Genomic DNA, 12883 nt, shown 5'->3' with positions numbered 1-12883 from the left:
ACACTAATTTTGTCTTGCAAACTATTTGGCTACAGACACTGTTTGCTTATCCCAATCCTAAGATCTATAGTAGCTGCAGTGGTTGGCGGCATGAGTTTTTGACAAGGAGACTTGGGGGCTTAGTTCCCTCCCCTCGTTCTCAGCTCATTTCCCGCACCTCAGTGTGAATATCCCTTAGGGAGTCCTCCCATGCCTAGCGGGCTACTGGTTCTTGAAAGAGAGATACTCAGCTCCTAAAGTTGCCAAGCTTCACCCCCGCAGCCCATCCCTCTGGGTGTTTCCTTGGTATTTGCTTGCTAATAAATAATCCATGAATGGCATCCTTACTTAGACTTCCTATTACCATTCCCAGAGAGCCAAAGTTGGCAAATCCACAAAGAGCATAGGTGGCAATGGTTTCAGAACGGACCTGGAAAACAAACAGATACTCAGTTGAATGAATCAAGACAGCACAGGCTGATTTAGAAGTCTGAAACTATGGCACTGTGGCCCAGGGCTCTGAGAACTGAAATCATATTATTAAATTGCACATGGTTGCTATCGCAGCGTGTGACTTGCAACAAGGTTAGCTCATTTTGTTCCTGCAGGTATGCTGGCTTTCATACCTGAGGACTCAAAGACCACGTGGTAGATTTATTCTTCATATACATTGATGAGTAGAAGTAAAGACAAAAATTATTCTTAACTCATAGTGACTACTTAGATATTATTTTTTCAGAGTGTCACAGACTCACAGACTGGTAGAATGATGTAGTTTGAAAGGGATCTCAAAGCCCAGCCAGTTCCAACCCCTCTGCCATGGCCAGGGCTGCCACCCATTGGATCAGACTGCTGAAGGCCCCATCCAGCCTGGCCTTGGACACTTCCAGGAACCACAGCTTTTCTGAGTAGTCTGTTCCCATCTCATACCACCCTCTAAGTAAATAATTTCCTCCTGACATCTAACTTAAATCTCCCCTCTTCTAGTTCAAAACCATTTCCTCTTCTCCTGTCACTATCAGACCATTTAAAAAGTAAGCCTACATCTTATTTATAAGCCCTGTTTGTTATTTTTTTTTATTGGAGGGCTGCAATGAAGTCTTCTTGGGGCCTTTTCTTTTCTGAGCCAAAAAAACCTTGCTCCCTCTGCCTAAATTTGGAGAGATGCTTCCGTCTCTGGACCTGCTCCAACGCCTGGATGTAGTATTCCGGATGCAGCCTCACAAAGGCAGTATAGAGGAAGACAATCCCCTCCCTCTCCCTGTTGGCCACCCCTCTTTTGCTGCAGTCTAGGAAGCGGTTGGCCTTCCAGGTTGCAAGCTCAGAACCAGCTTTTCATTTGCCAGGTTTTTTCCTGCAGGGCTGCTCACTGAGATGAATTCTCTCAGACTGTTGCCCTGATCCAAGTGCAACACCTTTCACTTGGCCTTTTTGAACATCATGTCATGAGTCACACATCTTGGTGTTCATAGCTGGCCTGGTTTTGTAGCACTCTGCTGAAATCTCAAGTTTTGGTATGCTGTCCCTAACAAGCAGAGAGTTTTATGAGCCCAGCTGCTCTGTGTATGCTCCACCCTGTGGATGGAAGAAGGAAATGGAAATATGTTTCGTTCAGAGTGGATGCTTTGATGTAATAACAGGCAGATAAATGTTATGATTTATGAATCCCTACTACTAATTTATTGGCTTCCTGACTTTAGCAATCTTCCTTCTCTTGGAAGGACCCCTTCCCACATGGAGGGACCCCTCACAGGACACAAGAATGACTGTGCGTGGAATCAAGATAGAAACTTCAAGGCAAATGTAGTTCCAACACTTTGGGAAAAAATGTAGCATCCCTCAGCAAGTAGACTTTTGCTCCCAGCCAGCTCATAACTTCTATTTACTGTACTTTATGTGCAAGACAGCTGGATGAGTGTTCTGGTAGGTTTTCTATTTATTAGAAGTTTCCTCTATTTCCCTTCCTATTTTATGAAAACCAATTTGTAGAAATTTTCAATCAATCAGTACATATGCGGGAAAATGTGTTTCAAGTGCACATTCTGCCTGCTTTTCCTAGAAAAGGTTTTGTGTACCATGATTTCCTGCTTTCACTTGCATTCTCCCAGCTTAAAAAATTGGAAGCTTTGTAATTACTTACTTAGATCAGGCAGTAAACAAAACTGCTTGTTTGCTTTCTCTGTCTGAATATCTGTTACTATATACACTAGTTATTATTTATGCAGATCAGAAATTAGAACTGGAAGCTGTGCTACTCTCGGATGAACGGTTGAGCCAATTAAAATGATTACTTGGCCATTTTTACAAGTGTTATGAATCAAAATTGCTTTTACATCTCAGAGACTTTTATTGTGGGAGTTAATACAGCTCTGTGAGGGTATTAAATGTGAACAAAGAAGTCTTATACTGCATTTTACTGAATAAAAAGGAAAAAAATAAAGTAAAATACAGGTGATGGGATCTAAATCAGACTAAATCTAAGAATTCATTGAATTCACAGCCATTTTCCCTTATGGAACATAACATGGCTATAACAAGGCTGACCAAAGGTCTATCTAGCTCAGAGATCTTTCTCTAGGACCACTGATAATGGAAACATGGACAAGAGTGGGAGAATTTGATCAGACTAACTGGCTTTATACCTCAATTTCTGATACATGTTCCAGGAATAAAGAATGCAAGTGGTCAGGAACAAGGTTTTAGTTTTGTACCAAGGCAGGTATCCAAAGTATCATACTAAAGAAAATGAAAATTAAAGCCTGTACCTAAGAAGGTTTCCTAACTAAGTGTCCTCTACACTGACAGCTTATCTTGATTGGAATAGCAAGGACCAGTGGAGGTGGCAAAGCTCATAAAGGGGGGTGCTAGAGTTACAGCTGCAAAAATCAGTCTTGATCACTGTATTCTTTGCCACTGTGCAAGTAAGTGCAAATTATATGGCATAAAAATACCTGGTGTATGCCATATTATATGCCTTGTACTACTGCCTTCTGCATGGGGATAATAACCTCCAGTAGAGGTACTGCACGGACAACAAGATGATACTATTCTAAATGCTATGAGCGAGAGCTTCCTGGATTCCTCTCCAGAAGCATAATGCTTGAGTAAATCTCTATGGACAGGAATATCCTTCAGTTCTTGCCCAGAATTTTCCTAGGAGAGTATCTCATAGGGAAGTGCTACCTAAGAATGAAGTAAGAAAAAAGTCACTTTGAAGATAGCCGTGGTCTTCAGGAAAGTGTTCTGCGGGATATGGCATATTCTTTAAAACTTCTCTAGCCATAAGCTATTCCTTTCTTTACTTGTTTGAGATATAGTGTGGTAACAGTCATGGCAGGCTCACAAGACAACGCTGTATTTTAACAATTGTGATCTGTTGCTGAAAGACACAGTTTAAACCAATATGCCACCACTGTCCCGATGAGCCCATACTAAAAGATATATTGGTTGCAGCAAAAAAGAATTAGATTGAATAAATATCTATAAAAGAAAATGCTACTTACCGTCATATATTGTTTCACATCATTTATGTACATGCTCCCACCCTTTTCTCGATTGTGTATCAGTTTTGAGAGACGTTCATAAGCCACAAATTCATTGAAGAAAGTCTTGTAACCTAGGAGTCCACCAACAATAAAGCTGTCTTCCCAGTCTACTCCCATCATAAAGGAGAATGGCATAAAGAGATATGCACAAATGTTCTGCAAAATATGTAAGACAAAACTGGTCAAAAGTGATCAAAAAACAATGACAGCTGATAAGTTCTATAGACTGAAAGTAAAGGTGGGTTTATTTCAGTGTAGGAACATTGGTTTTCTTACTGCCAGAACATCTGAGAGATTGGGAATTAATTTTTAAAATATCAACTCACAATTTAGATCTAAAAAAGTAATTAGATATATCCTTAATTTTATCCAAATACTTCAAACACTTCATATAAAATAAGTCTCGGTGCCTTATTTTTCGCCAAAAATGACTTCTGGATGGTTAGAGCATTTGAAGAAAACAAAAGGGCTTGAGTTAAAAGTGTTGACAAAAGAATATAAATCTGGTTCATATCCTGATTAAATCGTTTTAATGAACAGGCTTTACAGGTTATTGAACTCCAATTGATATAAAGAAAAGGGCTTATTTCTGCATAAAAGCTGTACTCCTGACATAATTGGAATGATACATGTTTTTCCTAGTATAAAAACTATGCAAGAAAAAACATATCTCATATTCCAGTATAGCTTATTTTTGCAAATGAAAGGAGGTCAAGCAGTGAAAGCAGATTGTCTTTTGTGGACCTAACTTGAGATTTTTAAGCAGTTATTGTTCTTGCACGTCTCTCTGCCCCAACCCCACAAAAAGTATGTCCTCACACCAACATCTTCCTTTTCCATTCAAGACAAAAATGCACAGCTAACCTGTACATCTACAGCACAGACCCACTAGGCTTACAGTCCTAGCTGGACCTTCTTCAAGAGCGGAATGGAACACAACAGAAGTTAGTGACTCTCAAAAGAAATGGCCAAATGAAAATGTTTGTGTGTTGCATCTTCTTATAATTTATCCATTCATCCAAATCCTGCTCCATCCATTAGTTTCTGAAACACCACCCTTGCAATGAATGTGGCTGAGGTATGCATACACATGCCTTTCCTCTGCTGTGGTTGTCCATGTAGTGAAATAATCTGCAGAAATTTCTGTAGGATAGCATCTTAATATTATTAAAGCCAATGTGAGCATCTATCCACTTTTTCAGGCCCTGTATCACAATGCTATATCCATGTTTCATACTGCTGTTCTATCAGGAATTTGGAAAACAGAAAGACCAAATCCATTGAATCACTGTTCTGTTGGGTCAAGAACGATGTATCATCCTAAGCTAAAAAAAATCCTCAAAAACTGAGTCCTATTTAAAGTCTGTTTTCTCAGCTGATTGATTTGGTTGTAGTTTTACAGTTGTGTTGGTAACAAGTCCAGCCTTGTACCACTGTCCATGTTTAGGTGAAGCTGGGGAGCTTTAAGGACTTGCTGTGGCCACCTAAAGCAAAAGGCACTTCAGTGTTTATTTGAAGGAGTTGTTAATGATTTAGCAAGTACACAGCCAAGCCAGAAGAGACAAGTATTGGCACACAATGCTCAAAAAAGTGCACTTATCAAAAACAGTTCAGAGGGAAACTCTACATGGACTAATGAACAGAAATATTTACATGGCAAAAATTTCCCTTTGATAGTAAAGACATTTCTGAAGAATACGTGTGCAAAAGTATAAATTTTTAGATCATACTAAAAAATCAACACAACAGAACAGATGACAACAACAAGCCACACAGATGTTTAATTTAAGAACAGCAGATTATGTACACATGTAAGTTGTATTAAGGACTTGAAGACCATACCTCAAAATTCAGCTGTGGATAGTCAAACAAACTGCCCACCCAAGAGAGAGCTGAGTCGACAAAAGCCAGCAGGGCAAGGAAGGAGATGAGATTCACAGTGATGTTTGCCACCAACAGAATAGAGCTGGATGCACCTTGACTGGCTGCCTCCAGCAGGTTATTTGATTCACTTATTCAGTGAAAAAAAAAAGCAAACACAACAGATTGTGAACATGTTGTAATTCAAGAAAAATCACAGATCTAAAAGTTTCATGAATGTGATTAGCAATCAACTCCTAGAACTGTCTGTGCAGTCATAAGGAAAATAACGGTCAGGTTTGTGCCTTGGATCCTCTTGGGAGATACTGGGAGGGTGTGTCTTTGGTACCCTGAGGACAAATTCTGGCATGGTTGATAGTAAGAGTGTTTTGGAAATAGAGGTTGGGCAAAATCTGTATCATATCCCAGTGCTGTGACTGCTTGAGACACTGCTGGGATGAGGGAGTGGGCACTGATCTTTTTGCAGGCAGCCCTTGCAGAGATGCTTATTCTGTTCAGAAGCAGCTTCTTCCAAGACTTTCTGCTTTGTCTGTCATTCCTGAGGCAAGTAACTCTCCCTGCAGACGGGCAAAAAGTTTGCTGCTGCTGCTGTCACTGAAATGGATGCTCTACCTTTATTTTTGTTTGCTTGTATTTGTAGATTTGTTGCAAAGAAAAGAGCAAATGGGAAAATCTTTTGGTGATTCACATTGAACAGGCATTTCAGTCTCCTGAAGAGTTGTCAAGCCCAGGTCCATAGCAGCTCTGCACCTGTCCTGATGAGTAGTGGTAGGTACCTTCAGATAGTTAAGGCTGGGCATGCTGCACTTGAATTCATAAACTGCTAGCTTGGCACATAGCAGCATGTACTTGATTTAATTCCTGCCCACTCATCATGTGCTGCCCCTAAATCTTATGTGTAAGGAGTTAATTAGTTTTCTGAATGGTGTTTTCACAAGATAATTACTGTTAACATATAACCTAGATGAGTTACCCTTTTGCCATTTTTAGGCCACTCTTCAAAGTTACTTTAGGCTTTTCAGTTTCAGGCCAAAACAGTTTGGAGGTGGCTAACGATGCTGGTGCGGACATGACAGAAGCAGTCAGTAGGTGGGAAGCAGAAACCTAGAATTTTGAGTGACAGAAAATATGCTGTGATAACTGCATCATGAACATAAACAAGCATGTAGAAAGCAACTAAAATCATTAGATGACTGGATTATTTTTCTACAGGGAGTCATTAAAAATATCACATTACTTGTAGGGAAAGAAAGAAAACTGGAGAAAGCTAACTGGAGAGAGTGGAAGCCTAAGAAGTAAAAAGTACAAAGGAATCTTTCCATGAGGAGAGCTGCTTCTCTCCTATCCAAACCAAAAATCAAATAAAGAAAGAAAGAAATGAAAAAGCCAGATGCATGGCAGAACAAAACCAAATCCAGGTCCTGCGTGCAGCAATAGAAGAAGAGTGAGAGCTAGCTTCTGTAACAGTGCATGTATGTTCCTTGATAGCCAAACATTATTTCCGTCTCTTGAAAGTGCAATTAAAAAAAATGTATTTGGCTTAATTTCTCTGTTACCCTTTCATCTCTTCTTTCATAAATTTCTACACAAAAAACTGGTAGCTTTTGCAGTATTTCTAGCTCTTCCTCTCTTTGCTTCTTGGTCTTTTCAGTCAGTCCTCTCTTCTTGCCTCTGTCCCTCCACTGTATTTTATTCAGATATGGAACAAATTTATCATCCATCCCCTGATGTCTTTGACAGAAAATCACACCTTCAGCCTTCCTTTTCTGTCTAACCTTGTGCTGCTAGCCTCATGGAAGACAAGGCATTCACTATCTGTGTTTATACAGCATTACTAGAACTTCGGTCACAAACAAAGTATTTAGGATTGTATGGCTAGCAGCCACTCCTGAAGGACTTAATCTGTGACAAGCAAGCATACTCCATGCTAGTTCATCTGGACTGCAGAAATGTACAGAAATCAGAATTTCCTTGCAGCTAAGGCAGGAAGACTCTCTGTACACCTAAGGTGTATTACTCTACTTAAGATCAGACCATGTTATCTTCTTTTTCTTTTTTGTGATTACTCCTATCAGGAAGAAAAAAAAAAAAGGAGGTAGAGGAATAACTCAGCTGTACTTCCCAATATTTTAGCTGGGCTTCTCTACTTAAATAGTTTAAGCTAAACCATATGTTTCCAGTTCTCCCTCTCTCACTTACCCCAAAAGAAATATATGCTCCTAAGACACTTCCAGCAATAGTTGAGAATCCTGCTGTCATGACTGCATGGAGTTCAGATTTGGTGATGTATGGCAAATATGGCCGTACCAAGAGAGGAGACTCTGTCTGGAATTGAAAAACAAACAACAAATTCAGAACTTCCTAATAAATCCTCAGAAATTTATCTTACTAAATGGGCAGGAAAATCACCAGCTGCATCGCACACTCCTATGTGTTTTTCACCAGTCAATCTTTGTGCTAATGAGTGCACAACATGAATAATTTAGGGCTTTTTTCTTCAGGAGAGAAAATTTCGCCAGCATGTCTCTTACTGATGATTCTTGCAGATCTTAACTTTCCTCCAAAGGCCAAGTGAAATTGCCAAGAAATCCAAATCGAGTTCTGAGTGAGCTAGAAACAGCCATGGATTTGAGCTGCAGGTAGAGCTGTGCATCGTGGGATACATGTACACCAGCCAGTATTTATGGGCAGGTGCTCCCAGTACTTCTGGCATGAGTATGAACATATCCTGAGGGTAGTGTTAAGGGCATTCTAGAAGAAGTAGGAAAGAGTAAGGCACTGTTGCAAAATAACTATGATGTGGTAAGTGTTTTTTGGGGATTGGACACTACTCAGTGATGTTTTCACTCTTCTCTGAAGTCTTGGATTGATACTGCTGTAGTGTAATTTTACTAGATTTTCCATTAAGTGGACTATGTGCTATGCTTCCGTGGCTAAGGCCTTGTGCAGATGAGGCAAGATCCCATTCTCTCTATCACTATTTGCCTTGTGCCCCCTTTTCATCCCATTTCTTTTCTCCTTAGTTTAAGAAGAAAAAAAAAAAAGAAAAAAAATTATAGCCTTGGAGTAGTCTCACAAGGGAGATCCATTACCTACATTTATATCTGAACATCTTTTGGGAACAGATGTATTTCCAAAAGTATGTTCTGTTGTGGCCAACACATAAACTTAGAAGAATTCTATCTTCCAGGAAATCAACCACCAGACTTTCTGTACTATTGTCCTTACTTCATCTGAATTGAATTTTTATACACAGATGCTTACTGAATAGTTATATTTCACAATATTCAGTAATCTCATTCTAGCGTGTTTTTCCATGCTTAAACTCACCTGTCCCACAAATATGTTACCAGCAGCTACAAGAGACTCAACAGGAGTTGTCCCCATAAAAATCTGCATTATCCAACCAACCTAAAAAGTGATAAAAAGTGAAAAAAAAAAGAAAAAACAAATAAACACATTGGTGTGCCTGATCCATTAACTTCTTGAATTAATCATGTCAGTATCAGGGCTCTGAGACTCCATAAATATTTAATATTAATGATTTCAACATCAAGATAAAGTGTGTTCATTTAGGAGTAGCACGCTTAAATAAGACAAGGAGGAATAATTTAACAGAACTGAGGGTAAAATTCTGAAAGACCTCAGGCTCCTCCTGGGCACTAGCTGCTGAACTAAATTAACTGAAGTAGATATTTTGATATGTCATCATTACTTATGTACCTTTCCAAAGGGACTTTGACCATGTGAAGGGGAATAAAATGCAGAATTTTATTACAGCAAAAATTTTAGTACACAGTATTTCATCTTGGAGAAGTTTGTGCTTATTGTGTAATAATCCTGTAAATGTGAATGACAAAGGACTTTTCATGTTTATTCAGAAATAAGCTGTAATTGTCACCAATAAAAAGATCTTTTCCCTCATCTGATAAATCCACTGGGCATATAGGTAGAAAGACTAATTGTAGACTTGCTAGCCAACTTTACAGACTGGACAGCGGACATATGACCTGACAAAAACGAAGACAAAGTATGAGATGAGGAAACAGCTTCCAATCTTTGGTTTTGGGGTGGTACTGTATGGATTCAGGAGTTGGACTTGATCCTTGTGGTCCCTTCCAACTCAGAGGGTTCTCTGATTCTGTGATTCCGCAATCTTATTCGGGGAGACAAGTTCTCTGGGCAGCCTGTGTGTGGGTGGTGTTCACAATTACTCCTGCAATACTTTGTAGTAGGCAGCAATCCAACTGGCTGCAATGTAGCCTTAATCCTGCATTTTGTGGGATGGAAAATGGACATGTGACAGATGGAAAGGAAGATTTAGGTAAGGATAGCATCTGAGGATCTTGGGAGCAGCCATGCAAACCCATTGGCTACTGTGGCATTAACAGTACAGTCTGGGGTGGAAACGGCGCTTGGTGATGTCACTTACGATTTTGTAGTGGTGACATTCAAAACTACTGTCAGGTTAAAAATAAACTACTTTCCATATGTCTTCCCTGAAAGGATACAGGCATTCAAGGTGTCTCATATTAGGCAAACAAGAACCTACTGTTAGCAATTCTTACCTTTCCAACGAGCCACTGCATGAATCCAATGTGATAAAGCATAGACATTACTGTGCTGAAGAAAACCACAATTGGCAAGACCTGATTGGGAAGCATAAAATCATTAAACTTCTAGAATGGTTTTCCTGTCCATGATTCTGTAGACTCATGTTTTTTGAGATACACCCAGAAGTCTTGAAAACTAATCATTAAGTTTACATCTATACTGTAAAACTTCTAACCTTCATGAATTGTTGTATTTGTGCTGGAATGATTTATTGTCTATCTGTGAAGTATTTGTTTATAGCTGTATTTATGTGAGCTCAAACATTTACTGAGCACTAGCACTTTCTAAAACATGTACCGACTTTTGAAAGCCATGAAATATATACAATGGCATAGAATTCAGAGTTCAGCTCCTCTGTGTTTATTTCTTAAAAAAAATCCTGTTTAGACAGCTATATAAGTACTGGGACAGAAATCCTTCAGAAGATGGAGAGATTCTAATGGGAATTGTAACTACCTCGATTTCCCACAATAAAGGGCAGCTTGCTTAGAAAGCTCAAGCAGTATAGCTGCCACTTAATAACACAATATAGTAAAATCCTCTGTTTTGTTATTCCATTATATTGATGACATTGAGTGTGGCATATGGAAGAACTCTGTAACTGTAAGTACAGACACATTCTGCTTAAAAACAAATTCACACATTTATACTTATTAAATATAAGGAAAATCAAATATGTATCCTTCAGTGGAAGTAGAAGGAACATTTTCCTTAAACATATGATTTAAAACAATTCCAAGAATGTCTAACCCACTATGTGCTAGTTTTTCACTTTGAATAAAATTAATATCACTTAATTCTCAAGTTGTCAAACACATGGGAGCACTTCATTTCTGTACTCATAGAAAAAAATAATAGAAAAAAAATATCTCAGAAGTCTCCAGGATATGTCAAACAAATTAATGATGGTTAAAACCATGCCACTAAGAACAGTAAGGTATTATGTGTGCTGAACTAAGGTCATAATATATCATAAATAAAAGAGGTAAACGGAATGGAAAAAAAAAAAAAGAAAAAGAAAAAGAAAACAAAACAAAACAAAAAAACCCAAAAAATATTGTTAGTTCAGAACTTTCCAGCAAATTAAAGCTGTTCCTTAATACAATCAACAATTTTGATAAACCCTGGAAACTCAATTTAGATAATCAAAAGTCTGCTGTGTATGTCAGTTAAAATCATGAGTGTCTTTCACACCAGATGGATGAGAAGAGCTATCAGTTGATGGAGCAGAATGTTTTTGGCTGAAGGAGAGAGGAGCCCCTGTTCTGTCTGTGGTAGGTGACAGCTAGCATCCCTTTGCCTCACTTCAATCACTTCTTCCTGTGAAAATAACCTGCAGAACTGTAAATCATGCTTCTCCATTTCTGAGCTGCAGGCAGTTCTGGATGTAGAGTTATTCTTTATGAAACAGAGAGGTTATTTTCCAGTTGTAACAATTTCTGCCTTGACTGCACAAAAAGCTGGAGACTATTTTAAAGCTAAACTAAATCCCCAGTGACTTAATGATGTACCAAATATGTTATGTCTTCATCAGAAAATAGCAGCAACTGTTTAATAGGTAAATAGCTGTTTTAATGATTTATTCAGGCTAACAGTCATCTAGGGCATAACGAAATCACATGGAAAATATCTGCAAATCATTAATACAAGCACATGGAAATCAGCTACATGCAACACACTGCATTGCAATGGATTTTCAATTACACTGTCTGCAGAAATAAATGCAATGAAAATCAAAGTCAACTGACTAAAACAAAACCTATTCATCAGTTAAGCCTGAAGGTACACACAGGTAGAACCTGTAGGTGAAGAAGATGTCAGTGCCAAGGAAAGTGGATTGAGAACTACGAAAGAAAATTCAACACAGAAGTCGGATGGACCTCATCTTGGATCTTCTCTCCATAAACGGCTAGCATGTTTCCACTTGGGGAAGAACAGATAGGTCCTGTAGTGTAATTACACCTTCTTGGTCAAACTAATGGAACTATATCTCTCTCCATGAAAAAACATCCAGAAAGTTCAGTCTCCTGTTTCTAGTACCTACCACATACTTTTAGATAGGCAAGATTTAACTGATGAAGAAATGTAAAGAGTACCCTGAAAAAGCCAGTATCTTCTATGTACAATTTGTAACAAAGAGCTAGAAGTCTAGGCTTAGAAATCTAGCTACCTTGCTTGAAGCAGTTACAGGTATCACGAAAAATCACTAGGTTGGTCAAACAGGACTTGCCCTTGGTGAAGCCATGATAACTCTCCCGCACCACCTCCCTGCTTTACACCTGCCTTAGCAGAGCTCCCAGGAGGATCTACTCCATTACATTTTCTGGCACAGAAGTGAGACTGACGAATCAGTAGTTCCCAGGGTCATCTTTATTATTCTTCTTAAAAATGTGTGTGATGTTGCCTTTTTTCCAATCACTGGGGACTTGACCTGAATGCCACAACTTCTCAGATATTTTGAGAGTGGTGGCTTGGTGACTACACCAGCCAATTCCATCAGGATACTGGGATGCATCTCACTGAGACCCATAAACTTGTGGATATTCAGTCCCTCCTGGACTTGGCTTTTCTGGTTGAATTATCTGTAAAAGTCGTTCTTGTTGGCATCCCTTGGAAAGCATAGATCAAGCTAAACTCTGTCTTTCCTAACCCCATCCCTACACGCCAGCCTAGCAGCTTCCTTATACTCTTCCCACAGTACATTCCCCTGTTTCCACTGCCTGTGTATTTGCTTGCTCTTCAGTTTGATCAGCAGGTCCTGGTTCAGCCATGCCAGTTTCTTGCTTTCCTTTCCTAATTTGTTACCCCATATAATATATTAAAATATGATTTCTATTTCTTGTTTAAATGCTTCCCTACAGCCC

General features: G+C 39.0%; 1 protein-coding gene across 1 annotated transcript in view; it reads right to left on the bottom strand.

Annotated features, from left to right (window-relative positions):
* Positions 1-327: 327 nt before the first annotated feature.
* The window catches only part of SLC28A3 (solute carrier family 28 member 3), a gene marked incomplete at its 3' end in the record, with an annotated part of 38322 nt that continues 25766 nt past the window's right edge, over positions 328-12883 (bottom strand). Inside the window, exons 9-15 of the mRNA XM_042838526.1 lie at positions 9974-10054; positions 8736-8816; positions 7605-7730; positions 6379-6509; positions 5367-5535; positions 3483-3680; positions 328-409 (exon numbers count right to left, since the gene is read on the bottom strand). Of these exons, the coding sequence (XP_042694460.1) occupies positions 328-409; positions 3483-3680; positions 5367-5535; positions 6379-6509; positions 7605-7730; positions 8736-8816; positions 9974-10054 (868 nt within the window). The remainder of the gene's footprint in view (positions 410-3482; positions 3681-5366; positions 5536-6378; positions 6510-7604; positions 7731-8735; positions 8817-9973; positions 10055-12883) is intronic.

Source organism: Centrocercus urophasianus, unplaced genomic scaffold (genome assembly GCF_019232065.1).
Source record: "Centrocercus urophasianus isolate 14NV4802_14NV808 unplaced genomic scaffold, USGS_Curo_1.0 seq_823, whole genome shotgun sequence".
Classification (NCBI taxonomy): Eukaryota; Metazoa; Chordata; class Aves; order Galliformes; family Phasianidae; genus Centrocercus; species Centrocercus urophasianus.
The sequence above is the reverse complement of the archived record's forward strand: the minus strand, read 5'-3'. Positions and strand labels throughout refer to the sequence as shown.